This window comes from Oryctolagus cuniculus, chromosome 16 (assembly GCF_964237555.1).
Source record: "Oryctolagus cuniculus chromosome 16, mOryCun1.1, whole genome shotgun sequence".
NCBI lineage: Eukaryota > Metazoa > Chordata > Mammalia > Lagomorpha > Leporidae > Oryctolagus > Oryctolagus cuniculus.
In genome coordinates this window covers 59,692,529-59,715,833 of record NC_091447.1, presented here as the reverse complement: position 1 = coordinate 59,715,833, position 23,305 = coordinate 59,692,529, and the positions used below count along the sequence as shown (strand labels likewise).

Sequence of the window (23,305 nt, the reverse complement as noted above, 5' to 3'; positions counted from 1 at the left end):
GGGGCGGCCCGTGACCCCGGGGTCTCCCTGTCTTAGAAATTCCCGACCCGACCAAGCAAGAGAGACTAAGGCGGGGGGTGGGGGGGTGACTCCAGCGAGTTATTTATTTATTTTTCTTAAAATATTCCCAGTTGGCAAAGCCCCGCGCTGCGGCCGGGCAGGGGGCGCCCCCATTCCGCAGATGGGCACAGCGAGGCCCAGCCGAAGCCGCCTCGGGGGGCCCGGACCCCGCCCCAGGGTCAGGGCGCAGCCACAGGCGGGCTCCAGTCACTGGCCTCCCCGGCGTCCGTGATGTCCTGTGCGGCCACCTGCACCTGGTACCTGGCGCCGGGCCGCAGGGCCCTGAGGGTGACCGACGTGGCCTCGGTGGGGCCCACCTGCGGGCGGAGAGGCGGGCTCAGGGGCCAGGGCTGGGCCTGCGACCTGCACCTGGGGTGGACCCAGCGCGGCTCTGCGCGGACCCCTGGTGGACCTGGTGGAAGCGGGCAGCCCCCGGGTGCCGGGACCCCCGCCCCGCGCCCAAGGCCCCGCCCCGCGCCCCCTGCCCGCGCCCCGCGCCCCAGCCCCCGCCCCGCGGCCCGCACCCCCGCCCCGCACCCCGCTCACCTGGCGGAAGCGGGCAGCCCCCGAGCGCTGGGACCCCCGCCCCGCGCCCAAGGTCCCGCCCCGCACCCCCGCCCCGCACCCCGCTCACCTGGCGGAAGCGGGCGGCCCCCGGGCGCCGGGACCCCCGCCCCGCGCCCCCTGCCCGCGCCCCGCCCCGCCCCGCCCCGCACCCAGCTCACCTGGCGGAAGCGGGCAGCCCCTGGGCGCCGGGACCCCCGCCCCGCGCCCCCTGCCCAGCCCCGCACCCCGCCCCGCACCCCGCTCACCTGGCGGAAGCGGGCGGCCCCTGGGCGCCGGGACCCCCGCCCCGCGCCCCCTGCCCGCGCCCCGCACCCAGCCCCCACCCCCGCCCCGCACCCGGCTCACCTGGCAGAAGCGGGCGGCCCCCGGGCGCCGGTAGCGGACCCAGTACTTGAGCGGGAAGACATCAGGGAGGGGCCAGGAGCGAGGGGGCGCCCACTGCACCCGCAGCCGCTGCCCGGGCAGGGGGCTCAGGCGCACGGCCTCGGGAGGGTCGGGCTTGACTGGGAGGGGGCGAGGGGCGGGGTCAGGGGCGGCACTGCGGGCATTCATTCCCTGATTCAGTCGTTCACCTGCGCGATCGCCGGCTGCCCCCGAGAGGCGGGGGAGGGGGTGGGGGGGCCCTGACAGACGCCCAGGAAGCGGCAGGGGGCGCAGGGGTCTCCCGAAGCTCCGCCGGGCCAGCCCCACGCTGCTTCCAGCACATTCCCTCAGCCCAAAGCCGGCCCCCATGCCGTGGCGACCACGGATCCCCTTCCTGTCCCTGGAGCGCCCTGCAGCGTGGCGTGGCCGCCTGGTCTGTCTGTGTGAGGGTCAGAGCCCACCCCTGTTCCTGGCTGCGTAATATTCCACTGCGTACTTGGACCAGCAGGGTGTGTGTGTTCACCGCCTGATGGACACAGGGAGGGGCGGGCCCGGCGGCGTGGCCGGCACAGCCGCCACCTGTGACACCGCACCTGGGAAGGCAGCGGTGCCGGCCCTGGTGCTGGGCCCCGGTGCCCCCGTGGGAGACCCGGGGAGCTCCTGGCTCCCGGCTTCCACCTGGCCCTGCCCCACCCATTGCGGCCACCTGGGGAGTGACCCAGCGGATGGGAGACCTCGCGCTCTCTCTCTCTCTCTCTTTGCCTTCCAAATAAATCTTTTAAAAAGAGAAATCTCTGTGCTGTGGGCGTCCGTGGGCTGTCACTGCCCGTGGGTGGCAGCTGGGTGACGTCACCGCTGAACACCCACGCGCTGGGGGTTTCCACGGCTGATGCACTGCTGGGGGGGTGAGGCCTCATGGGGCGTGGGGGTGGCAGGACAGAGCGTGGGGACACAGCGAGGCCAGGGCCTGGGGCAGAGGGCAGGGCGGGTCCTGCAGGGCCCCGTGGCCGTGGGGGCCCTGAGTGCGTGGGGACCCCGGGCCCGGTGTGGGCGGTGCGTGCTCAGGCGCGCCCTCTGGCGGCGGCTGCGGGGAGCACAGGCCGGGTGGGCGCGCGGAGCCACGCGGGAAGCCCCCCGCCCGCCCGCCCGCCCGCCCCGCACTCACTGATGTTTTCGGCCACGAAGGCCGTGAGGCTGCTGCCACCGTGCAGGGTCGTGACGTTGAGGACGTAGGGCACCGGGGAGAAGAGCCGCAGGCCGGCTATGCTGCAGCTCGCGGCCTCCGGCGCCGCCTGCGCGCAGGGCCAGCTCTCGCCGCGGGGGGCCAAGCCGAGCCTGGGCGGGGGCGGGGCGGGGGTGCACCGTGAGCCCCGAGCCTGGGCGGGGCAGGGGGGCGGGGGCGGGGGTGCACCGTGAGCCCCGAGCCTTGGCGGGGGCGGGGCGGGGGTGCACCGTGAGCCCCGAGCCTGGGCGGGGGCGGGGGCGGGGGTGCACCGTGAGCCCCGAGCCTGGGCTGGGGGCGGGGGTTGGGGGTGCACCGTGAGCCCCGAGCCTGGGCGGGGCCCGGAATGGGGGGTCACAGCCTGGGGGCGGGTGGGGGTTGGGGTTCCAGAAGCTTCGACAGTGCCTCCCCCCTTCCAGGGCCCCCCAGGTGCGGGGACTCTGGGGTCGGACATCGGACGCCGGCGTCCATTTCCGAGTTCCCGGGAATGTGCCGACGGCAGCGTCCCAGACAACTTTCTGGAACCTTCCAAAATGGCCTGCTTGTCCCACACGGCCGACCCGGGCCACGCGGGCGCCTGGGCTGCCCCGGCTCCGATCCCAGCTCCCCCGCCGCCCTCGCGGGGGTCCGGGGGGCGCGCCTGCCCCTGGCTCTGTCCTGGCCCCGCCCCGGCCGTGGCAGGTGTCTGGGGGCCTGAGAATGGCCGGCGTCCCGGTGGCGCCCGGACCTGGGGCTCCAGTTTCCCGGGTGTGAGGGCGGGGGCGGGGCCTCTCCTGGGAGCCCAGGGTCCCCTGCACCCCCCCCCCCGTGGCCTCTCTGACCTGTACGTGGCCACGAAGGTCGGGGGCCCGGCAGAGTCGGGAGCCGGCGGCGGCAGGTCCCAGGAGCAGTCCACGGCCAGCGGGTACCTCGGCGCCCGGCACTGCACCCTGGGCTGGGCGGTAGCTGCGGGGCGGCCCGGAGAGGGAGACAGAGAGGGCCGAGTGAGTCCCATCCACCCGGCCCTACTGTGCGCTCAGCCCCCGTCTGTCCCCTGGGCGGGGCATGGGGGTCCGGGAACCAAGGCCCCCAGCACCCACGTCTGTCCCCTGGGCGGGGCAGGGGGGTCCGGGAACCAAGGCCCCCAGCGCCCCCGTCTGTCCCCTGGGCGGGGCAGGGGGGTCCGGGAACCAAGGCCCCCAGCGCCCACGTCTGTCCCCTGGGCGGGGCAGGGGGATCCGGGAACCAAGGCCCCCAGCGCCCACGTCTGTCCCCTGGGCGGGGCAGGGGGGTCCGGGAACCATGGCCCCCAGCGCCCACGTCTGTCCCCTGGGCGGGGCAGGGGGGTCCGGGAACCATGGCCCCCAGCGCCCACGTCTGTGCCCTCAGGCCGCCTGGCAGCACGGCGCCGCTCCCACGTATACAGTGGTGGCACCGCATTGCTGAGGGCGCAGGAGGCTGGGCAGGCGTGGTTCTGAGACTCTCCGTCCCCGGCTACATGTGGGACTGTGCAACCCACACGTGAGCGAGCTGGGTCTTCAGTCCTTGGCAGCCCCGGGCTGTTGTCCTGGGGCTGGGACCCGGCTGCTCTGTGCCTCAGTTTCCCTATCTGTCCCAGGGCCAGCAATCACGTCCCACCAGGGAACATACGGCAGGCGTCAGCGCCTCCCGCACCCCAGACCCGGCCCAGGCTGGCAGGAGGGCAAGGCCCTGCCCCCCGAGAGTGCCCCCCGCCTGCCCCCAGCCCCCCAGGGACCCCACGTACCTTCCCCTGCTCGGCAGGACGAGCGGCCGGCCCAGAGGGCGAGGGCCAGGAGGAGCCTGGGGACCATGGTGCGGCCGCAGAGCGAGTGTGCTCCCAGGAGCTGGGTGGGGACCGTCCTGGCGCGGGGGGACGGCCGGGGGAAGTCCAGCCAGAGAGAGGGGCCCGGCCACCACGTGCAGGGGGCGGGGCGGCCACCCAACCAGGAAGCAGCCACCAAATGGGGAAGTGACCTGGTGGCTTTCCCCACGTGGGGGGGGAGGGGGAGGAGTTGGAGAGGATGGAGATGGGGGGGAGGGAGAGAGAGAGAGGACAGAGGGAGGGGGAGGGAGGGAGAGAGAGAGGAGGGAGAGAGGGAGGGAGAGAGGGAGAGGGAGGGAGGGAGGGAGAGAGGGAGAGGGAGGGAGAGAGAGAGAGGGAGGGAGAGAGGGAGGGAGAGAGAGGAAGAGAGGGAGAGACCACACGAACACGGCGGGGACCCCTAGAGCAGCGAGAGGCACGCGCCCGTTCACCGCCCCGGAGATGCCGGCCCCAGCGACACCGGCACGCGGGCCCCAGCAGGGGCAGCCCCGGCACGACACACAGAGGTTGTGATGTGACGGGGACAGCCGGGGACCTGCCTCGCGGCTGCTGGACACCCAAGGAAACCCCGGGGCTAGGCCAGGCTGGACCCTCAGGGGGCCTCCCCTCCAGGAAGGCCCCCGGGCTTTCAGCCGGGGTTTGTCCCGGGCAGGTGGGGACTGAGCGCGCCTTCCTGGCGGAACCGAGGTGCTGGGTTCGAGTCCCAGCTCCTGACTCCAGCTTCGCAGTTTTGGCACCTGCCCCCCCCCCCCACGCGGGAGACCCAGGCGGGGCTCCTCCCCCAGGCTCCCACACGCAGGCCACCAGCCTTGGAGCTGTGCACGGTGCATTTTTATTCCCGGGGGAGGGGCGTCCCCGGGACGTGACGAGGGGCGACACGGGCGGGTTGGCAGTGGGGGGGGGGATGGGACTTGTCACAGATTCTCCGAGCGATGCAGCCAGCTACAGAAAAGTTGGGGAGGGGCCCCGCGGGGCGGCCTGGAGGGGGCAGGGGCCCCGTGAGGGTGCGGGGGGCGGGGGCGGGGGCGGGGGCGGGCGGCCCCTCGGGCGCAGCCTCAGCGGCCCTGGGTCTGCAGCCGCTGCATTTGCAGGATCTGACTCAGGATTCGCTGGACGTCTTCGTCCATCTGACCCTGAGGAGCAGGGAGCAGAGAGGACCGGCGGCCCTGGGTGCACCTGCTGCGGCCCCTCCCCCACCCGCACCCCAACCCCAGCGAGCACAGAGGCCGGCGGGCCCGGGGAGGGCTCACCTGTATGGCGTAGAGCAGGTGGCTCCTGTACAAGGCCACCACGGCACAGCGGTCCCTGGCGGCGTCCTGTGGGGCACAGAGTAGGCCGCTCAGGGAAGCGGGGGCGCCGGGTGCCCGAGGACTTGCGCCCCCGCCCCCGCCCCGCGGCCCAGCCCGCACCTGCAGGCGCTGCTGCAGCGCCACCACCTGGTCGCGCAGAGCCTGCACCTCGGCGGCGCCCGGCTGCTCCTTCAGCGCCTCCTTGAGACTGAAGACCTCCTTGGAGAGTTCCGTGATCTGCCGGCAGGGGGCGCTGTCAGCCGGCGCCCGGAGCCGCAGGGCTGGCTCCTGGCGTCCACCCTGGCCCGGCCGCGGCCACGCCAGCTGCCTCCCGCCGGCAGAGCCATTGCTGTCTGCCCCGCAGGTGGGAGAACCCGGCGCTTTCTGGCCGCCTACACTTGCCCCTTCCCCCATGGGCTCCCCGGACCCCAGGCAGCCCGGCACAGTGGGGCTGGGGGCGTCACCCTGCTGTTCCTCTTCCTAAGCTGATCACGGAACGGGGTGGGGGTGGGGGTCCCGCCGAGCCTCACTATCCCCGTCTGTGAAATGGGGGAGATTCGCCACCCTGCACTGGGGCACACAGCAGGACTCAGTAAGTGCTGGGCCTCGTTCCTACGGCAGATCCCAGGATCTTCATCAGGGACTGCTGTGCCCCCCCCCGGGGACACTGGGCGGAGTCTGGGACGGCTGGGGCTGCTCCATGGCCTGCAGAGCCCAGGACGGCCGCAGGGGCCAGGGGAGCCGCCCCCACGGGACAGGAACCACGGCCGCGGGCAGAGGTCGCACGACGTGACCAAGGCCACAGAGTCAGGGCCGGGGGCTGGGTGCGGCCCGCGATCCACTGCCTTCACCCCCGGGAGCCTCGGTTGGCTCACCTGGGAAATGGGGATGAAGACCCGGATGGAGCTCCCGGCTCCCGGCTTCGACCCCGCGTCTTCCCAGGACGGCGGGAAATTAGGAATGCATGAAAATGCCTGACGTCACCGCTAGAGGTCGCTGTCGCCCGCATCATTTAAGAACAGAACCTGGGGGCGGCGCTGTGGCTCCGCGGGTTAAGCCTCCCCTATGGACGCCGGTTCGAGTCCTGGCTGCTCCACGTTTCCCTGTTGTGGCCTGGGAAAGCAGTGGATGCTGGTCCAAGTCCTTGGGCCCCTGCACCCGCGTGGGAGACCCGGAGGAAGCTCCTGGCTCCAGCCTGGGTCAGCCCAGGCCATTGTGGCCATCTGGGGAGTGACCCAGCGGATGGAAGACCTCTCTCTCTCTCTCTCTCTCCCTATTACTGTAACTCTGACTTTCAAATAACTGATAATTTTTTTAAAAGATTTATTCATTTATTTGAAAGAATTAGAGAGGAAGAGAGAGAGAGAGAGAGAGAGAGGTCTTCCATCTGCTGGTTCACTCCCCAGATGGCCGCGACAGCCAGGGTGGAGCCAGGAGCTTCCTCCGGGTCTCCCACGCAGGTGCAGGGTCCCCAGCACTTGGTCCATCGTCCACTGCTTTCCCAGGCCACAGCAGAGAGCTGAACCGGAAGTGGAGCAGCCGGGACTCGAACCGGCGCCCACGTGGGATGCCGGCGCTGGAGCAGGGAGCACACGTACCATTCTACGCCACAGCGCCGGCCCCTGATAAATAAATCTTGAAAAACAAAAGCAGAAACCAACCTGCTGGGAGCAGCGCATGCTGTGCACCCTTGGGCAAGAGGCCAACCTCTCTGTGCTCAGGCCTCCACACGGGACGGGGGGTGGGGGTCTGGGGAGAACCTGGCACCAACCCACGGCCGACGGTACACAGTCGGCGCTCGATCCACGTCACGGTGCCACAGTGGGACACTGGGTGGTGTCCGGGACCCCCAGCAGGGCCCCTCACCCCGCGCCCGAGCGAGGGAGAGGACGCCCACCTTCTTGTCCTTGTCCTTGGCCTTGTCCAGGGCCTCCTGGGCGCGGCTCTGGGCCTGCCGCGCCTTCTCCGCCTCGGTGCGCAGCCCTCGCAGCTGCTGCTCCGCTGTGGCCAGCTGGGCCTCCGCCGCGTGCCGCTCGCTCTTCATGAACAAGGCTTCCCGCTGCACCTGCGGCCCGGCCCCCGAGTGACGCTCAGAGACCCGGACCCCCGGGCCCCCGCGACCCGGACCCCCGTGTGACGCCTTGGGATCACGGTCCCGGGAGTTTCTGACGCTTCTGCTCCGGCCAGGGGACATCCAAACCCAGAGTGCCCGGGAGGGCTTGGCGCCCCCCTGAGCATGCCGGCCGGCCCGTCCTGCTTCTCTGGCCCAAGGGCTGGGAAGCCAGTCCCTGCCTCAGTTTCCCCGTTTGTATATAAAGCGCCAACAGCCCCCTGTGTCCCGGGGCGGGCGGTGGTGGGAGAAAGCGAGCGAACGCGGTCTCTGGAGCAGATTGGAGTTGCAAAAGAAAAGAGCTGGACGAGAAACAAACAGGGTGCAAAAAAGTGGCTTTGGCGCTGGCTGCACTCTGGGCTCCAGCTCCCGGGAGGGCAGCCCCGGGACAGCTCGGGTCACCCACCTGGGGGCGGCAGGCTCCGACCCAGCCCCGGCTGTGGTGGACATTTGGGGAGTGAACAACCAGTGGGAAGAAGGTCTCTCTCTCTCTCTCTCTCTCTCTCTCTCTCTCTCCTTTTCAGATAAAACTAGGCAGAAATCTGAGCATGGTAAGACACTCCAGGGACCCCAGAGACCCTCCCTGGACAGCGACCTACGGCCGAGAGCCAGCGGCTCCAGGCGAGACCGCAGCGCCCGGGGGCCACCAGCGCACCTGCGCACCTGCCCCGGCGGCATGGGGGAAGGGACCAAGTCCAGAGCTCGGTCGACGCCCCGTGGTCCCTGCTCCCAGGCCAGTAGGACCCAAACCTCTGGACTCGCCAGGGGACAGGGTGGGAAAGGCCGCGCTGGGCTTCGTCTTGGAGCTCAGAGCCAGGCCGGACGCCGCGAGAGCCAACAGCAAAGACCAAAGGCCTCTGTGCCGGACCCAGCGCCCCGTTCCGCGTGGCTTTGGCGCTCAGACCTGGGGCGCACCTGCGTTCCGGGCGCCCCCTAGTGGTGAAACGGCCACGCTGCAGCACGGGGAGGATTGGGGGGTAGATGTCGACCCAGGGCGCCCCCCAGAGTCCAACCGGGGGAAGTGTCCACAGACGGGAAAAGTCCCTGAGACCAAGGGGGCCGCGCGCCCCGAGCCACCAAGGAGCTTTGAGGGAGCCGCGACCCCCAGCCAGGGGACGGACCCGGGGGTCGTAAACCGGACAAGCGCAGATTGTACATCGAGTCCCGGCTGCTCCACTTCCAACCCGGCTCCTGCTCATGCGCCTGGGGAAGGAGCGGACGATGGCCCCCGCACCCGCGTGGACGGAGCTCCTGGTTGCGCGCGCTCACCTGGAAGACCTCGGCGCTCGTCTTCTCGTGCCTGCGGCCCAGCTCCTGCAGCTGCGCCTCCAGCCGGGCCACATCGGCCTGCAGCGCGCGCACCACGCGCTCGTGCTCCGTGCGGGCCACGCTGCCCGCGCGCTCCCGCTCCAGCTCGGCCCGCAGCCGCGCCGCCTCCTTGCCCGCGGCCACCACCTCGTGCTCCAGGCCGGCCGCGCGCCCCCGGAGCTCCAGCGCCTCCTCCTGCAGCCGGCGGTGCTCGGACGCGGGCACCGAGGCCTGGCGGAGGGCCTCGGACGCCTCGCGCAGCTCGGTCAGCCCCTGCCGCGCCTCCTCGCAGGCGGCGGCCAGCTCGGCGGCCCGCGCCTCGGCGGCCTCCCGCGCGCGGCCCAGCTCGGCGGCCGCTGCCCGCTGCTGCTCGCCCGCGGCCCTGGCGTCGGCCAGCTGCTCCCGCAGCGCCTGCAGCTCGCGGCTCTGCTCCAGGCGCAGCTCCTCCCTGCGGGCCAGCTCCGCGCGCAGGCCCCGCGCCTCCTCCTCGGCCAGCAGCCGGCCGGCCCGGGCCTCGTCCAGGCGGGCCGCGGCGGCCTGCAGCTCGCGCAGGCGGGCGTCCCGCTCCCGGAGGTCTTCGCGGGCCTGCTCCAGGGCCGCCCGCAGCTGCGCGGGGTCCCCGCCGCCCTCGGCCTCGCGCACGCGCACGCGCAGCCGGCCGGCCTCGGCCTCCGCGGCCTCGCACTGGCCCCGCGCGGCCCGCAGCTCGGCCGCCGCCTCCCGCGCCCGCGCCCGGAGTGCCTCCTCCAAGCCACGAATCCTCATCTCCAGCTCTGCCTGCAGCTTTTCCGAGGCCTCGGCCGCACCAGGGTGTAAGATGAGACTCTGGGGGATGCCGGGGGCCGTGGCCTCGGCCCCCGTGGCCTCCATGTCGGTGGTCTCCACATCCGTGGCCTGTGCACCTGTGGGCCCTGCCTCGGCGGCCCTCGTTGCGTTGACAGTCCCTTCTGGCTTCTCTTTCACGTGCGTGGGCCCTGGCTCCGTGGCCTCCACCCCCGTGGCCTCTGCTCCCATGGCCCCTGCGTCAGGGTTTCCACTTTTCAAAGCCTTAACCTGGGCACTCATGGGTTTCATTTCTGCGGCCTCAGCCCCTGAGCTTTCTGTTTCTGTGTCCTCCACATCCGTGGATGCTGTGTCTGTGGCCTCGGCTCCCGTGGCCTCTGCTCTGGCTGCCTGGGCTTCTGTGGCCTTGGCTTCCGTGGCCTCGGCTCCCACACCCTGGGCTTCCATGGCCTCAACTCCTACCACCTGGGCTCCCACGGCCTCAGCTTCCGTGGCCTCGGCTTCTGTGGCCTCGGCTCCCACGGCTTCGGCTCCCACACCCTGGGCTTCTGTGGCCTCAAATCCCACCACCTGGGCCCCCACGGCCTCAGTTTCCGTGGCCTGGGCTTCCGTGGCCTCGGATCCTGCTTCCTGGGCTTCCATGGTCTCTACTCCCGTGGCCTCATCGTCGGTGGTCTCGGCTCCATCAACGCTGGTTTCTGGAGTCACGGTGCCATTGAGCTCTGGGCCAGCTGGCCTGGTCCTGGTCCCGGCGCCCGCCTCCCAGGCCGCCTCCTGGGCCGCCTGCCGCTCCAGCGCCTGCAGGGCCTCCGCGTGCTGCCTGCGGAGCTGGTCCAGTTGGGCCTGGAGCGAGTCATACAGGACGAGGGGGACGACCTCGGCCGCACCGCTGCCCTCCGCCTGCAACTCGTCTTTCTCGAAGTTCTCCAGGACCTGGGACAGGGACAGCCGGTCAGGCCGGCACAGCCGGGGCCTTGCCGCCCGGCCCGCCCACCCCCGCCCTGGTCCTCAGTCTCCCCACCTGCACTTTCTCCATCAACTCCTGGTTCTGTCTCGTGAGCGCGGCCACCTGTTCCCGCAGGGAGGCCAAGAGTTCCTGGGCCGCCGGGCTCAGCGGCTTGGACAGCAGCGCCTCGGCCCCTGGCGGGGGACACAGGAGCAGGGGGGCGGTGTGGTGGCTCGGCCCCCCTCCCCGGGGAGCGTAGCCACGTGAGGGGAGTGACGGGAGCTCCCAGCCCCCGTGGGTCCCTGGGGCTCACCTGGAAAGCCGGACAACTCCCCCTCCTCGTCCTCCAGGGTGGGCACATCGTAGCTGGTGTCCTCTCTCTCGTTCTGGGGACAGAGAGCAGCGCCCGTCACACACCCTCGAGGGAGCCCAGGGCCCTCGCCCGGGCTGAGTGCGCCCTGTGTCCTCTGCCCAGTTTTGGCTTTCGCTGGGCTGTTCCCTCGGGGCTGTGGATGTTAACCTCCGGGCAGACACGAGGTCTTCGAACGCCGTGGGAAGCAGAATCAGTAGTGAGTTTTTGGGGTGGCGGTTCGCAGAGCAGGGCGGCTGCGCGTCCCAGCCCCCTGCCGTGTGAACCCCGGGAGGCGACAGTGAGGGCCTGGTGCTGGGCCCTGCACCGCGTGGGAGCCCCGGGGGGAGCCCCTGGCTCCCGGCCTCAGCCTGGCCCAGCCCCGGCCACTGTGGGCATTTGAGGAGTGACCCAGCGGAAGGGAGATGTGTGTCTCTCTCTGCTTTCTGAATATGAGGGACACTTCGGTGAGAATCCATGCATAATTTTTCCAAAGTGCACACTTTCTAAGAATTCTTGGAAGGTCCACGTACGTGTGGATTTCAGTGTTTTTCTACGGCGCCTGCAGCCCCCCCCCCACGGAGTGCCAGTTCCCGTCCCGGCGGCTCCACCTCCGGTCCCGCTCCCTCCCGGGTGTGCATTCGTGGGGTGTTGTCTGGGTGGGACTGTGGGCTTGGGATGTTGTCTGGTATGCGTGTGTGTGTGAGGCTGCATGGGAGTGGGTGGGGTTCTCAGGCCATGGCAGGCCCCTCCCCCACCTTGGCCCCACCCCCAGCCTCATCCCTCCTGGCTCTGGCCCTGCCCCCGGCTCCTCTCCTGCCCCTGCCCCAGCCCCAGCCCCTGGCTTAGCCCCTCCCTCTGATTCCTGCCCTGCCCTGACCCCTCCCCTCCTGCCCCCGGCCCCACCACGAGCCCTTGCCCCAGTTACAGCCCCGCCCCTGACTCCACCCCTTCTGCCTCTGGCCCCACCCCTGATTCTGGTCCAGGCCTTGCTCCAGTTAAAGCCCCGCCCCTTGGGCTGAAGCCCCGCCCCACCCCACCCATGCCCCACCTCCAGCAGGAACAGGCGGCTCTGCAGGCTCTTCACCTCCCGGCCCCGCCCCTGGCCCCTCCCCGGCCCCGCCCACCTCCAGCAGGGACAGGCGGCTCTGCAGGCTCTCCACCTCCCGGCCCCGCCCCAGCCCCGCCCACCTCCAGCAGGGACAGGCGGCTCTGCAGGCTCTCCACCTCCCGGCCCCGCCCCGGCCCCGCCCCGGCCCCGCCCACCTCCAGCAGGGACAGGCGGCTCTGCAGGCTCTCCACCTCCCGGCCCCGCCCCGGCCCCGCCCCGGCCCCGCCCACCTCCAGCAGGGACAGGCGGCTCTGCAGGCTCTCCACCTCCCGGCCCCGCCCCGGCCCCGCCCCAGCCCCGCCCACCTCCAGCAGGGACAGGCGGCTCTGCAGGCTCTCCACCTCCCTGCCCAGGCTCTCCTTCTCCTCCTGCTTGGCGGCCAGCAGCTGCTGCAGCTCCTGCACCTGCAGCGTGAGGTGGGGCGGGGGCGTGGGGCGGGGGCGTGGCTTCAGGGTCGGCTCCTCCCCCTCCCCGCCCCACCTACCTGTCTCTCCAGGCTGTGGAGGGAGCTGGCCTCCGCCTCGGGCGGCTGATGGGACAAGGGGCACGGGGTGCATCTGGGCTGGGGTCTGCGTGCCCCGGCGCCTGATATGCACCACACAGCACCGCCCCCGCTCACGCCTTAGCCGTCGGCGAGAGCCTACTGTGTGCCAGCCGCTCGCCTGAGCACCTACTGTATGCCGACACAGTATTCAGGCAGCTCACTTATTATTGAGCGCCTACGGGGCCCCAGCCACCATCCGACGACCGGCAAGTCTTTACTGAGTGCCTACTGTGTGGGACCCCGCGTTCAAACGCGTGTTCATACGTGTAGAGCGGCACAGGCGTGATCAGCCACCCCCCTGGGCTTGCACACGGAGAAGACGCGACGTCGGGCCTACCCGGCAGCAGTGAGAACAGAGCTGGGCTCGGGGCCGGGGGGGGGGCACGGGGGGGGGAGGGGCTTTGTGAGCCAGGGAGGGGAGAGAGGAACAGCCCGTGCCAAAGCCCTGGGGCAGGGCAGAGTCCGGGCGCCCCCGCGGCCTCCGAACCTCCTGCCTCCCGGCCGCCTCGCGTTGCTCCAGGCCCCGGATCCTCTGCAGCAGGCGGCCCCTCTCCTGCCGCAGTCGCACGATCTCCTCGTAGGCCTCGTGGTCGTCCTGTTGCCCCCCCCCCCCCGGGAGCCCAGGACCTTTAGACCCCGCTGGAGGGCGCCCTCTGCCCCACCCCGCGCCCGCCGCGGGCTCCGCTCACCGGCACGGGGACGCTGGCGGGCGGCGGGGGTGCCTTCCGCTTTTTGGGAGCCCCTTGCTTCTCGTGGCTGGACACGGAGTTCTGGGTGGGGGGCGAGGGTGAGTGGGGCAGGGGGCGGGGCCGCGCCCCACTGAGCCCTCCCCACGCTGACTTGCCGGCGCCAGGACCGGGTCCCATCCCCCCAGGGCTCTCAGGCAGCGCCGGGGGTCCCCACTGCAGAAGCCGCTTGGTGGCGGCGCGCCTTGGACACGGCCCTCTCAGACCCAAGTCCTACAGCCCCGGGCCCGCGGCTGCTCCTTCTGGGCTCTCCCGGCCTGGGGCATCCGAGGGACACACCTGAGGGCACCGATTCCTACCTGAGACGATGCCTCGCAGGAGTCGTCCTCTAGGGGGCGCAGGAGAGAGGGGGACGCAGGGTCAGCGCCGCTGTCCCCGGGGGCTCCATTCCCCGCCCCTGGAAGACCACTCGTGGGCCCACGGGGCTCGTGGGGGCTCCCAGTCCCACCACTGGCCCTTGGATTCACCCGCCGCAATCAATACTGGTGTTGGGGCAGCCCGCGGGGCTCCTTGAAACCTCCCAGGGTGCAGCAAATACGGGGGGCCTGGAAACTGTCCATAGCAGGGAAAGATGGGGAGACAGGACACTGGCAGGGGGGCGGGGCTCGCGTACCGCTGGGCGGGGAGGGGCGCTGGGCCGCCTCGTGCAGCAGGTGCAGGACCAGCTTGTCCCCGGCCAGGGCGCCGTAGTGAGCCGCGTCCTGGCCCAGGGCGTCGGTGATGCCCGGCCGCGCCCCGCCCTGCAGCAGGACCTCGGCCGTCTCGGGGCTGGCGCTCTCGCAGGCCAGCATCAGGGCGGTCCTAAGGCAAGACGGCGCCGCCACTCAGCGGGAGAGGGCGCCCCGAGACCCCCCACCCCGCGCCTGGAGGTGGGGAGATGCGCACCTGCCCTGCAGATCCTGATCATTCACGGCAGCCCCCTGCCGCAGGAGGAGGCGGCACAGGTCCGTGTGACACATCTGAGCCGCGAGGATGAGGGGCGTGGCGCCGGACTGTGCGCGGGGCGGGGGCGACGTGAGAACAGCAGCGGAGGGGGCGCTCTGGACCCAGGACCCTGACTTCAACCTCAACCTTCCCGGGGCGCCTGGGGTGCTGCCACCTGGAGGCCGCGTGCCCCAACTGCAGGCTCTCCCCCCCACCCCCCAGCAGCTCCCGGAGGCTCACCGGGTCCCGGGCGTCCAGGCGCGCCTTGTAGGAACACAGGACCTCGGAGCAGGAGAGACAGCCGCCAGCAGCTGGGAGGACAAACGGAAGGGTGGAGGCTCGCTCTGGGGGCTTCTGCCCGAATGAGAAATCCCTGCCTATGCTGGGGGGCTGCTGACAAAGGCAGGGCTCCCATTGGACAGACGAGGAGAGGCCCAGCCATGCCCGTGGCTGCCCGGCGGGCTCAGGGGCAGAGTAACCCCCCCCCCCCGCCAAGGAGTGTTCAGGTTGTGATCTGAGCTCTGGGTCCTGCAGGAGAAAGGGGTGAGGCGGCGTGGGCAAAGGAACGGAGGTGGGAGAGGGCATTGCGAGGTCAGGGTCAGGCGGAGCAGGTGTCCTGGGCCCCAGGGGGCAGGGAGGGCCTCCCAGGAGCCCTCCTGGGAGAGGTCAGCGGGAGCCCGGCTCTCTGCCCCCACGGGGTGGGGGCAGCGGAGTGACACATCCACGCATGCTCAGGGCGGTCCCTGCCCCTGCTGGGTGGACAGCGCGTTGGGGGACAGTCGGAGACAAGCCTCGCTCAGCAGGTGCAGGGGGCGGAGTCAGCTTCCGCGGGCGGTCATACGCGGCGCCACCGCTAGGTGGCAGCGTGCAACAGCCGCCGCGAATTTCTACCGCGACTCAAGGTCAGGGGCGCGAGGGGCGAGGGCCGGGCCGGCCGGGCGGGCTCTGGCCAGGGCCTGGCGCTGCGGCCCCTCCCCTGCTCCTGCAGCGAGAGTTGTGTGCGGGCGACGGCGGTGCGGGCTGCCTGGGCCTCGGGCCTCTCAAAGGAAAGGAAACCGGGGACCCCCACCTCGTCCGGGCAAGGGGCTGAGACCCCCGCCCCGGGCCCCGCATGGGGTAACCCCACGGCGAGGGCCGCACCCACCTGCGTGATGCAAGGCCGTCCACCCGCTGCCGTCCACGACGTCCACGGCACAGGAGGCCTGGGGAGGAGACACGGGCCACGTGACCCCCCCACCCCGCGTCTGCTCCACTCCAGGCCCCCAGCCCCTGGGCAAGCCCACCTCTTCACAGCCCCCGAGCCACCCTCCGCTGGGGGAGGACAAGGAGTAGCTGGGAGTCTGGGGAGTAGCTGGGAGCTCTAGGGTTTGGGGAGCATCTGGCTGTCCAGGGAGTAGCCGGGGCTCGGGGTATCTGGGACAAGACCGGAGCGACCTGCAGGAGTTGCTTCAGGCACTGTGGGTGTCCGTACTTGGCGGCCAGGTGGAGGGCGTTGTAACCTGGAAGGCAGAGGTTTCGCAGCGCTCAGATACTCCAGGGGCTGGAGCTACTCCCCAGGCCGGCGTCCGTGCGCGGGGTGTCTGCCCGCGGCCCCAGCTCCTCTCCGTGGGAGCTCCCGCCGGGCCCTAGCCCATCCACACTCCCTCGCTCATCCTGCCTGATACTCCACAACGCCCCAGCTGCTCCAGGCGTCCCGCCCACCCCGCCTCTGGCCGCAGCCTCGGCTCTGCCCGTGCCCAGTGACCGCCCAAGCCCCAGCGACTCCCGAATGCGTGAGCCTGCAAACCTCTCACTCCCCAAACTCCGCGAGTTAACCTCACGCCCCGGGTCAGCTGCTCCCCTGAGCCCAGCTGCTCCTGCCCCCCCCACCGGACCTCTCCACTTCAGCCCCTCCCTTGGTCTCAGATACTCCCCAGCTCCCAGCTGCTCCACTGTCCCAGCTGCTCCGACTCCCGCCCTTCCTCGGGGACCACCCCAAGCCCCAGATACTCCCCTGCCCCAACCGCGGTGGCCAACTCAGCCTCTGGTCTCTGATGTCAGCCCCCGGCCAGGCCCTGGACAGGAGCAGGCTGGACCCTGGGCTCCCCCCACCGAGCACCTGCCCTGCCTGCCCACCCCTCCCCCCCCGTCACACCTGCTCCGTCCGTGCTCATGACGTCGGTGCCCTGGGCCAGCATCACCTCCAGGCAGCTGGCCGCACCCCGCATGGCCGCCAGGTGGAACCTGGGGGTCGGAGGTCGGGGTCAGGGGTCAGCTGTAGGCGGCCTCCGCCGGGCCCCGCCCCCACCCCACCCCCGGGGCGGGCACTCACGCGGACTTGCCCTCGGGGTCTAGCTTCGTGGGCACCAGGCCCTTGCGGGCGATGAGGGCGGCCACGCGGGCCGGGTCCCCGCGCTCCACGGCCTGCAGCAGCCGCTCGTCACTCCGGCCCCAGACCTGGCTCTGCGGGGCCCAGGCAGGGGTGCGTGGGGCCGGGCGGGCTGCCGCCCCCTCCCCACCGCCCCTGGCGGGGGCTCTGGGCTCTCACGGCCGCCGGCCTCCCCCCACCCACCCCGCACTTGCCTGGCGCCTGCCTCTGGCCGCGGGCTTCGGGATGGGGCAGGGGCCACAGGGCGGGCAGGAGCCGAGGTCGGCGGGGCTGAGCCGCAGCTGCGGGGCGGGGGAGGTGGGCCTGGGTGGGGGGCGGCCTCAGGCAGCGCCCCCCAGGACCACCGCCCAACCCAGCCCCAAACCCACTGCAGCCTCACGCGGCGGTGGGACCCCGTGTCCTGTCCTCAAAGCCGTCCTCGACTCCTCCCTCCCGGCCCCCACCCGACCCGAAGCCCCCGCCCACTGTCCCCCTCTCCCCGCAGCTGTGTCCCGAATCCCTGCCCGGCTCGCCAGCAGTGCCCTGCTCCCCGGTCCCCAAGCCGCGCCCCCGCCCGAGCCCCCTAAGTTCTCCCCCACGCCCCCATCTGCGCTCGAAGCTGTCTCCCCGGACACGGCCCCGGGCGTCCCCAAGGTCCCCGCTCGGCTGCCCCCAAGCGGCCCCTCCCGCGCGCACCCTCCAGAGTCTGGGGTCTGAGGGAGGCCCAGGTCCCGCACGCAGGCCAGGGGGCGGGGCGGGGTGGGAGGCAGAAGACCCGCGCCCCGCGCCCCCCGCCCCGCCCGGGCCCTACCGCGCAGGAGGCGGCTGCGCACAAGCACAGCTGTTTCATGGCGTCCAGGGCGCCGGGCGCCGGGCTCGGGGCGGCGACGAGACCACAGGGGCCGGAGGGGCCGCGAGGCGGCTAGGGAGGGGCCGGGGGAGGGGCCGAGCCTGGCGCCCCGCCCACGCCGCTGCCACCGCCCCTCCCCGGTGCAGGGGGTGGGGGCAGCGCCCAGGAGCGGAGCTGGGGGAGGGGACGACGCTCTGGCCGGGCTTGACCTTGGTGTCCAGCCTGGCGGCCTGGCGGAGGGGGCGCCTGGCTCCCTCATTCCCCCGCAGGCTGCTGGCTGGGGTCCGCGCGGATGGGGTGGGGGCCCTGGGCGTCCATCTCCGCCTCCTGGAGCCGCGGGGGTCTCCGGGTCCCCCCCCGGGGGGCCTGGACAGGTGAAGCCCCCCCCACACCTTTGCCGCCGGTCCATCAGCGCTCTGGGCTCACTCGCTCCTTTCCTTACCTAGTTCGTTCACTCATCCATCTGTCCGCCAGGGGGCGCTACGCAGCCAGAGAAAACTCCATTTGAATCCAGCCCCGCCCCTGCCCGCCTGCAGTCACCATGGTGACCAGACCAGGATACCTACCGCCTCGGCCTCCACTTGCCTCATCCATGAAATGGGCTTCCCAGCAAACCGTCCCTGGACAGACAGCACCGAAAGGACAGGTGCTGCGCATACAGCAGGCGGCCCATAAACACCGCGGCGCGGGGGCGGGCGGGCGACGCCTGCATCGCACCAGGGACAGCCTGAGCCTCCACCTTGCTTCCCACCCAACTTCCCGGGAACGCGCGCCCTGGGAGGCGGCGGTGAGGGCGCAGGCGCTGGGGCCCCTCACCCACCAGGGAGACCCGGATGGAGCCCCCCCCCCCCCCGCTCCTGGTTCAGCCCGGCCCGGCCCTGCTACTGCAGGGAGCCAAGCAGTGCACGGAGTCTCCCCCTCCCTCTCTCCCTCTCTGTGTCTCCCTCTCTCTCCCGCTCCCTCCCTCTCTCTCTGTCTCCCCCTCCCTCTCCCCTCTCCCCCTCCCTCCTCTCTCTCTCCCTCTCTCTCCCTCTCTCTCTGTCTCCCCCTCCCTCTCCCCTCTCCCCCTCTCTCTCCCTCTCCCCCTCCCTCCCTCTCTCCCTCCCTCTCTCTCTCCTCCTCTCTCCCTCTCTCTCTCCCTCTCTCTCCCTCTCTCTCTTCCTCTCCCTCTCTTCCTCTCCCCCTCCCTCCCTCCCTCTCTCCTTCTCTCTCCCTCTCCCTCTCTCCTCTGTCTCCCTCTCTCCATCTCTCTCCCTGTCTCTCCCTCTCCCTCTCTCCATCTCTCTCTGTCTCCCCCGTCTCCCTCCCTCCCCCTCCCTCTCTCTCCCTCCCTCCCTGTCTCCCTCCTCCCTCTCCCCCCTCCTCTCTCTCCCTCTCTCCCTCTGTCTCTCTCTGTCTCCCCCCGTCTCTCTCCCTCCCTCCCTCCACCAGCGGGCGAGGCAGGGGTGGGATGCTGGGGCCGGCGCGGGCTCCGAGGTGACCCTGCCGTCACCTGGGGCCCTGGGTGACCAGGGCAGCAGCCCACCCAGGAAAGCAGGGACGCAGGCTGGGGAGTCCAGGAAGGCTTCCTGGAGGAGAGGGTGGGCAGCGGCTGGGGGACAGCAGGGACAAGGTCGTGTCGAGGAGAGACCGCAGCTCACCTGGGCCCACACAGCTGCGTCAGTCCCGGTCCCGGCCCCCACAGCAGGCAGAGAGCACCCGGGGGCCCCCAGGGCCCGGCCCACCCCTCGCCGCCCTCTGCTGCTCCCTCCACCACCCCCCCCCGGTCCTGCCCCAGGGCCTCCGCACAGCCCTTCCCAAGTCACCGGCGCGCTGGCTCCCTCTCCCCTGGAGACGCCTCCGCCTGACCACGCCCCATCTTGCATCCTCGCGGAGCTTCCTCCTCGCCGTCCTGCCTGTCGCCCACCCACCCCTCCCGCAGGGTCCCCGCGCCCGGAACAGTACCTGGCACACGGCAGGTGCCTGGCAGATCCGCACCCGATCGGCCCCTGGAGAGACGCTCCCCAATGCCTTGAGCGTTTGTTGAGTGCCTCCTGGATGCAGCCCTGGAGGCCCGGCGGCTGCGAAGCCGGGACCCTCTGCTGCCCGGCGCTCCGCACCCGCCCCTCCGCGCCCGCAGCCCACCCTGCTGGCGCCACCTGCTTCCCACGCCGAGCTGGCCGAGCCGGCACCCACGCAGGTCCCTTCCTGCCCGGCACCACAGCAGAGAGCCCGCCTCCCGCCGCCCGACCCCACTGTGGACACCATCGTCCGAGGCAGAACCTGGCCTTGGTCTCTGCTCCTGGGAGACACACGGCGCGCTCTCCGCCACGGCCGCACCCCCCCCCCCAAGCCTGCAGCAGCCACGGCCGGGAGCCCAGGCCTCCTGTGGGCAGCAGGGACCCGCGTGCTCCTGCCATCACCTGCGGCCTCCCAGGCTGCACATTGGCAGGGAGCCGGAGCCGGGATTCGAACCCGGGCCCTGCGGATACAGGACGCAGGCATTCCAGGCTCCGGGCTCAGAGAAAGGGCAGATTTGTCCAGCTCGGTCAGTGCCGCGTTCCCAGCCAAGATTCGGAGAGCACAGGGTTAACGCAAGCGCAGACCCCCTGAGTGTGGCCGTGGGAGCCCCCCACCCCGCCCCTGCCCCCACCTGGCATCAAATCCTTCAACGGGGCCTGCACACAGCAGGTGCACACTGTGTGTATGGAATGAATTAGAGAGAAAGGTAAATGGAGAGAGACAGAGAGGGAGGGGGAGAGAGAGAGGGAGGGGGGAGAGAGGGAGAGAGGGAGGGGGGAGGAGAGGACAGCGCCCTCGGTCAGGCAGCACTGAGACCCCCCTCCCGTCTACCCCACCCCCGCCGGTGGAATCGCCCCCTGTCAGGGCCTGCGGGCAGGGCCGGTGGGGGGAGGAGGAGCCGCGGAGAGCGGGGGGCGGGGCGCCAGGCTCAGCACCCCCCCCCCCCGCAGTCACGCACTCCGGTGTCGGCTTTCTCCCCCCCCCCCCCCCCCCCCCCCCCCCGCCAGGGCTCCGAACAAAAGGCGAACCTGAGTCCGGGCAGGGAAACCGGAGGAGGAGGGGGGAGGAGCGCAGGTGCAGCGCGCGCGGGCGGGCAGGGGCTGGCTGGAGGCCCCGCCCACCAGGCCTCCCACCTGCCTGGGCCCCGCCCCCGCCCAGGGCCAGGCCGCCAGACTGGGGAGGGGTCTCCTCCGAGCTGCAGGATTCTTGCAAACCCAACCGCTCCAGCCACGACCCGGCGACGGGGGTTCGGTCCCCGCCTCCGGCCGCCACCACTCAGGGACGGCCGCCAGCGGTGTGGATTTCCGCGAGAAACTCCACGGTCACCCCGCGAAGGGCCACGCGGCGCAGGCGGTGCACTGTGCCGCCCCTCCCCCCCCCCCCCGCCCGCACAGGGCTGGGGGGCGCGGTGTCTCCTGCCGGCTCTGTGGCCTCCAGCCGCCGCCTTCCCCTCTATAAAGCAGGGGTCCCGGGCCGCGCTGGGGCGCAGGGGGTTAAGGGCACGCCCTGCAGCGCCCGCATCCCACACGGGCGCCGGTTCGAGTCCCGGCTGCTCCTCTTCCAGTCCCGCTCCCTGCTTAGGGCCTGGGAGGGCAGTGGACGATGGCCCAGGTCCTTGGGCCCCTGCACCCGCGTGGGAGACCCGGATGGAGCTTCTGGCTGTGGCCCGGTCCAGCTACGACCGCTCTAGCCATTTGGGGAGTGACCCAGGGGATGGAAGACTTGTCTCTGCCTCTCAAATAAATAAAATAAATTTTAAAAAAAGAGGGATCATCAACGGCCCTACCCCAGCCAGCAAAGTTCGCTCTGCCTAACCCTGACTTTCACATTTAAAAAAAGTTATTCGGAAGGCAGAGACACGGACAGAGGTCCCCCCGCACTGGGTCCCTCCCCGGGTGCCCACGACAGCCAGGGCCGGGCCAGGTGGACGCCGGTGGCCAGGAGCTCCATCCGGGGCTCCCAGGTGGGAGGCGGGGCCCAGGCTGCACAGCAGGGAGCTGGAATTGAGCCCAGAGCCAGGACGCCAGCCAGGGGCTCTGACCCGGGATGGGCACCCCAGCGGCCCCGCGTTCTGGGTCCCGGGGACCCCTCAGCGCCCCCGCACCCTGCTCCCGCCTGAAAGCCCTGCCTCTGCCCTGAGGCCACGGGGCGAGGCTCGTCCCCAGCCCGGGTGCTCCCTCCTGGGCGCCATCACTGGCCTGCCTCCTCCAGGCAGACCCCCGGAGCGCTCCGGCCACGGGGCGGAAACCCGAGCGTTCTGACGTCGGCTGTGCGAGGGGCTCGGGGCCCGACACTGGCTTGCGGGGCCTGGGGGGGGGGGGGCGAGGCAGACGCAGGGGCCTCTCCCTCTCTGGGGCGGCCCCACCCAAGGCTGCCCGGTGCTACCCCGGGGCCTTGGCACTGGCCATCTCCTGCACCCCAAGGCGGCTCCCTCCCTCTTCCCCTCGGACCCTCGCACCTAGGTGACCTCCTCCGGGAAGCCTTCCCGGACCGCTGGAACCATCCGCTCGGCGGGAAACCCGCACCCACCCTCCCCGCGCCGCAGGCCCAGGGGGAGCAGTGGACACTCGCGAGGGTCGGCAAAGCCGTGGGCGCAGAAATCTGCGTGGGGGGGCGGTTCCTGGAGACCAGTGCTGGACACGGCGAGGGCGGGGCGGCAGGGGGCGGGGCGACAGCCCAGAGGCCAGCAGGTGCCCGGCCACAGGAGGGGACGGGGTGGGGGGCTTCAGGGGTCCCCGCGGCCTCAGACCCACCTCTGTCTTCTTAAATCGCGCCCGGAGGGTCTTCATGCCCAGTGTCCCCCTCGCCTCGTCTCTCCGGGCCTCCTGGGGAGGGGCAGGGGTGGCAGGGGGGGCGGGACCCCACCCCGGAGGGCAGGGACAGGCAGGCTGGCCCCCACCGCCCCCGCTGGCCCTCCCGGGGCCCCCTCTGGGCAGAGGCGGGTTCCGGGACCCCACTCCCTCCCGTCCACCTGCGTGCAGGCCCGCGGGGCGTCTCCAGGGGGCGCTGCGTGAGAGGGGGGTCCCCGGGGAAGGACCACCCCTACCTGGGGGCCTCCTGCCAGGGAGTAGGGGCGGGGCGCCCTGCACCTGCCCGAGAGGCGGCCTGGGCCGTGGGAGTCCCTGGGCTCAGCGGAGGGGCCGGGGTCCTCCGTGTCCCCAAAGCGCCGGGCCGGGGAGGCAGGGTGGGGCTGCGACCCCCAGGCGCGGTGGACGCCGGCAGGTGCAGCTCGGCCCCGGCCCTGCCTCTCACCTAAGTGGAGCCCCCACCCCAGGCCCCTCGCCTACCTCCCGCGGCTCCGGTGCCCCGTGCCCACCGCCGGCTCCGGTTACCCGCTCCCAGCTGGGCCTGGAGCTGATACCCGCGGCTCCCGGCGCCCGGCTGGCTCCGACACCCGATCGGCCGCGAGGCTGGGGATGAGCGAGGGAGGGGACAGGCGGCAGCTGGGCTGCCCGTTGGCCACGAGGCTGGGGGGGAGACGCCGTGCTCCCCCCATCCCCACTGCTTGGGTTTCAGTTTCTGGAAGGAGCCACGGGCTGCCCTGGGCACCTCAGCCAGCTCCTGGCCTGCCTCCTCCAGGAAGCCTTCCAGGATGCCCCAGGCTGGGGCAGGAGCCCCCTCTGAGGCCCCTCACACAGTAGGTGCGCAGCATGCGTGACCTGTCCAGCTGCCTACTGGCCAATCCCCCGGGATAAGGCTCAGGGACCACAGAGCGCCCCCCGGGGACCCTAACTGCATGGAGTCCAGGGCACATCTGCGTCAGGTTCACTAATCAGTAAAAAGGGCAAGGGGCCCCCGAGCGCTGTGCGCCCTCATTTCGGGGCCACCTCTCACGCGGGAAGCCGCTGCAACTCCCCGCCCCCAGCCCAGGGGCTTGCAAAAGCCGGGCTCCCTCCCTGCCAGTACTTAAGATGGCGTCCGCGGCGTCAGCGCGACGCGCGCGCATGCGCCCCGGCAGGCGCG

The 23,305-nt window shown here is 71.7% G+C and overlaps 2 protein-coding genes across 5 annotated transcripts; both read right to left on the bottom strand.

The window, feature by feature from the left end:
* Positions 1 to 78: 78 nt before the first annotated feature.
* Positions 79 to 4,152, bottom strand: EBI3 (Epstein-Barr virus induced 3). Its single transcript, XM_070058649.1, has 5 exons — positions 3,957 to 4,152; positions 3,034 to 3,157; positions 2,156 to 2,325; positions 973 to 1,130; positions 79 to 377 (listed from the first exon to the last, which is right to left on the bottom strand). The coding sequence occupies exons 1-5, from the start codon at positions 4,021 to 4,023 to the stop codon at positions 240 to 242; spliced, it is 657 nt and encodes a 218-aa protein (XP_069914750.1). The 5' UTR covers positions 4,024 to 4,152; the 3' UTR covers positions 79 to 239.
* A 677-nt stretch (positions 4,153 to 4,829) lies between these two features.
* Positions 4,830 to 23,256, bottom strand: ANKRD24 (ankyrin repeat domain 24). Of its 4 annotated transcripts, XM_070058630.1 has the most exons (22): positions 22,630 to 23,256; positions 22,096 to 22,167; positions 16,707 to 16,793; positions 16,456 to 16,586; positions 16,279 to 16,367; positions 15,579 to 15,643; positions 15,289 to 15,346; positions 14,385 to 14,455; positions 14,106 to 14,212; positions 13,834 to 14,021; positions 13,520 to 13,548; positions 13,164 to 13,244; positions 12,962 to 13,069; positions 12,415 to 12,459; positions 12,236 to 12,334; positions 10,784 to 10,856; positions 10,546 to 10,664; positions 8,703 to 10,457; positions 7,221 to 7,388; positions 5,444 to 5,560; positions 5,285 to 5,350; positions 4,830 to 5,167 (listed from the first exon to the last, which is right to left on the bottom strand). In XM_070058630.1, the coding sequence occupies exons 2-22, from the start codon at positions 22,129 to 22,131 to the stop codon at positions 5,090 to 5,092; spliced, it is 3,570 nt and encodes a 1,189-aa protein (XP_069914731.1). In that variant the 5' UTR covers positions 22,132 to 22,167; positions 22,630 to 23,256; the 3' UTR covers positions 4,830 to 5,089. The 4 variants fall into 4 exon arrangements, with proteins under 4 accessions (XP_069914731.1, XP_069914730.1, XP_069914732.1 ...); XM_070058629.1 differs by lacking the exons at positions 22,096 to 22,167; positions 22,630 to 23,256 and adding an exon at positions 17,303 to 18,162; XM_070058631.1 differs by lacking the exons at positions 16,707 to 16,793; positions 22,096 to 22,167; positions 22,630 to 23,256 and adding an exon at positions 17,303 to 18,162.
* Positions 23,257 to 23,305: the final 49 nt, after the last annotated feature.

Coding starts and splice junctions, on each gene's coding strand:
- EBI3 (XM_070058649.1), bottom strand. CDS start 4,023: ATGGTCCCCAGGCTCCTCCTGGCCCTCGCCCTCTGGGCCGGCCGCTCG. Junction 2,326..3,033: donor ACCTTCGTGGCCACGTACAG/GTCAGAGAGGCC, acceptor GCCCCCGCCCAG/GCTCGGCTTGGCCCCCCGCG. Junction 1,131..2,155: donor CTTCGTGGCCGAAAACATCA/GTGAGTGCGGGG, acceptor GCCCCCTCCCAG/TCAAGCCCGACCCTCCCGAG.
- ANKRD24 (XM_070058629.1), bottom strand. CDS start 17,341: ATGAAACAGCTGTGCTTGTGCGCAGCCGCCTCCTGCGCG. Junction 16,368..16,455: donor GACCCCGAGGGCAAGTCCGC/GTGAGTGCCCGC, acceptor TCCGACCCCCAG/GTTCCACCTGGCGGCCATGC. Junction 15,347..15,578: donor GCCTGAAGCAACTCCTGCAG/GTCGCTCCGGTC, acceptor TCTCCTCCCCAG/GCCTCCTGTGCCGTGGACGT.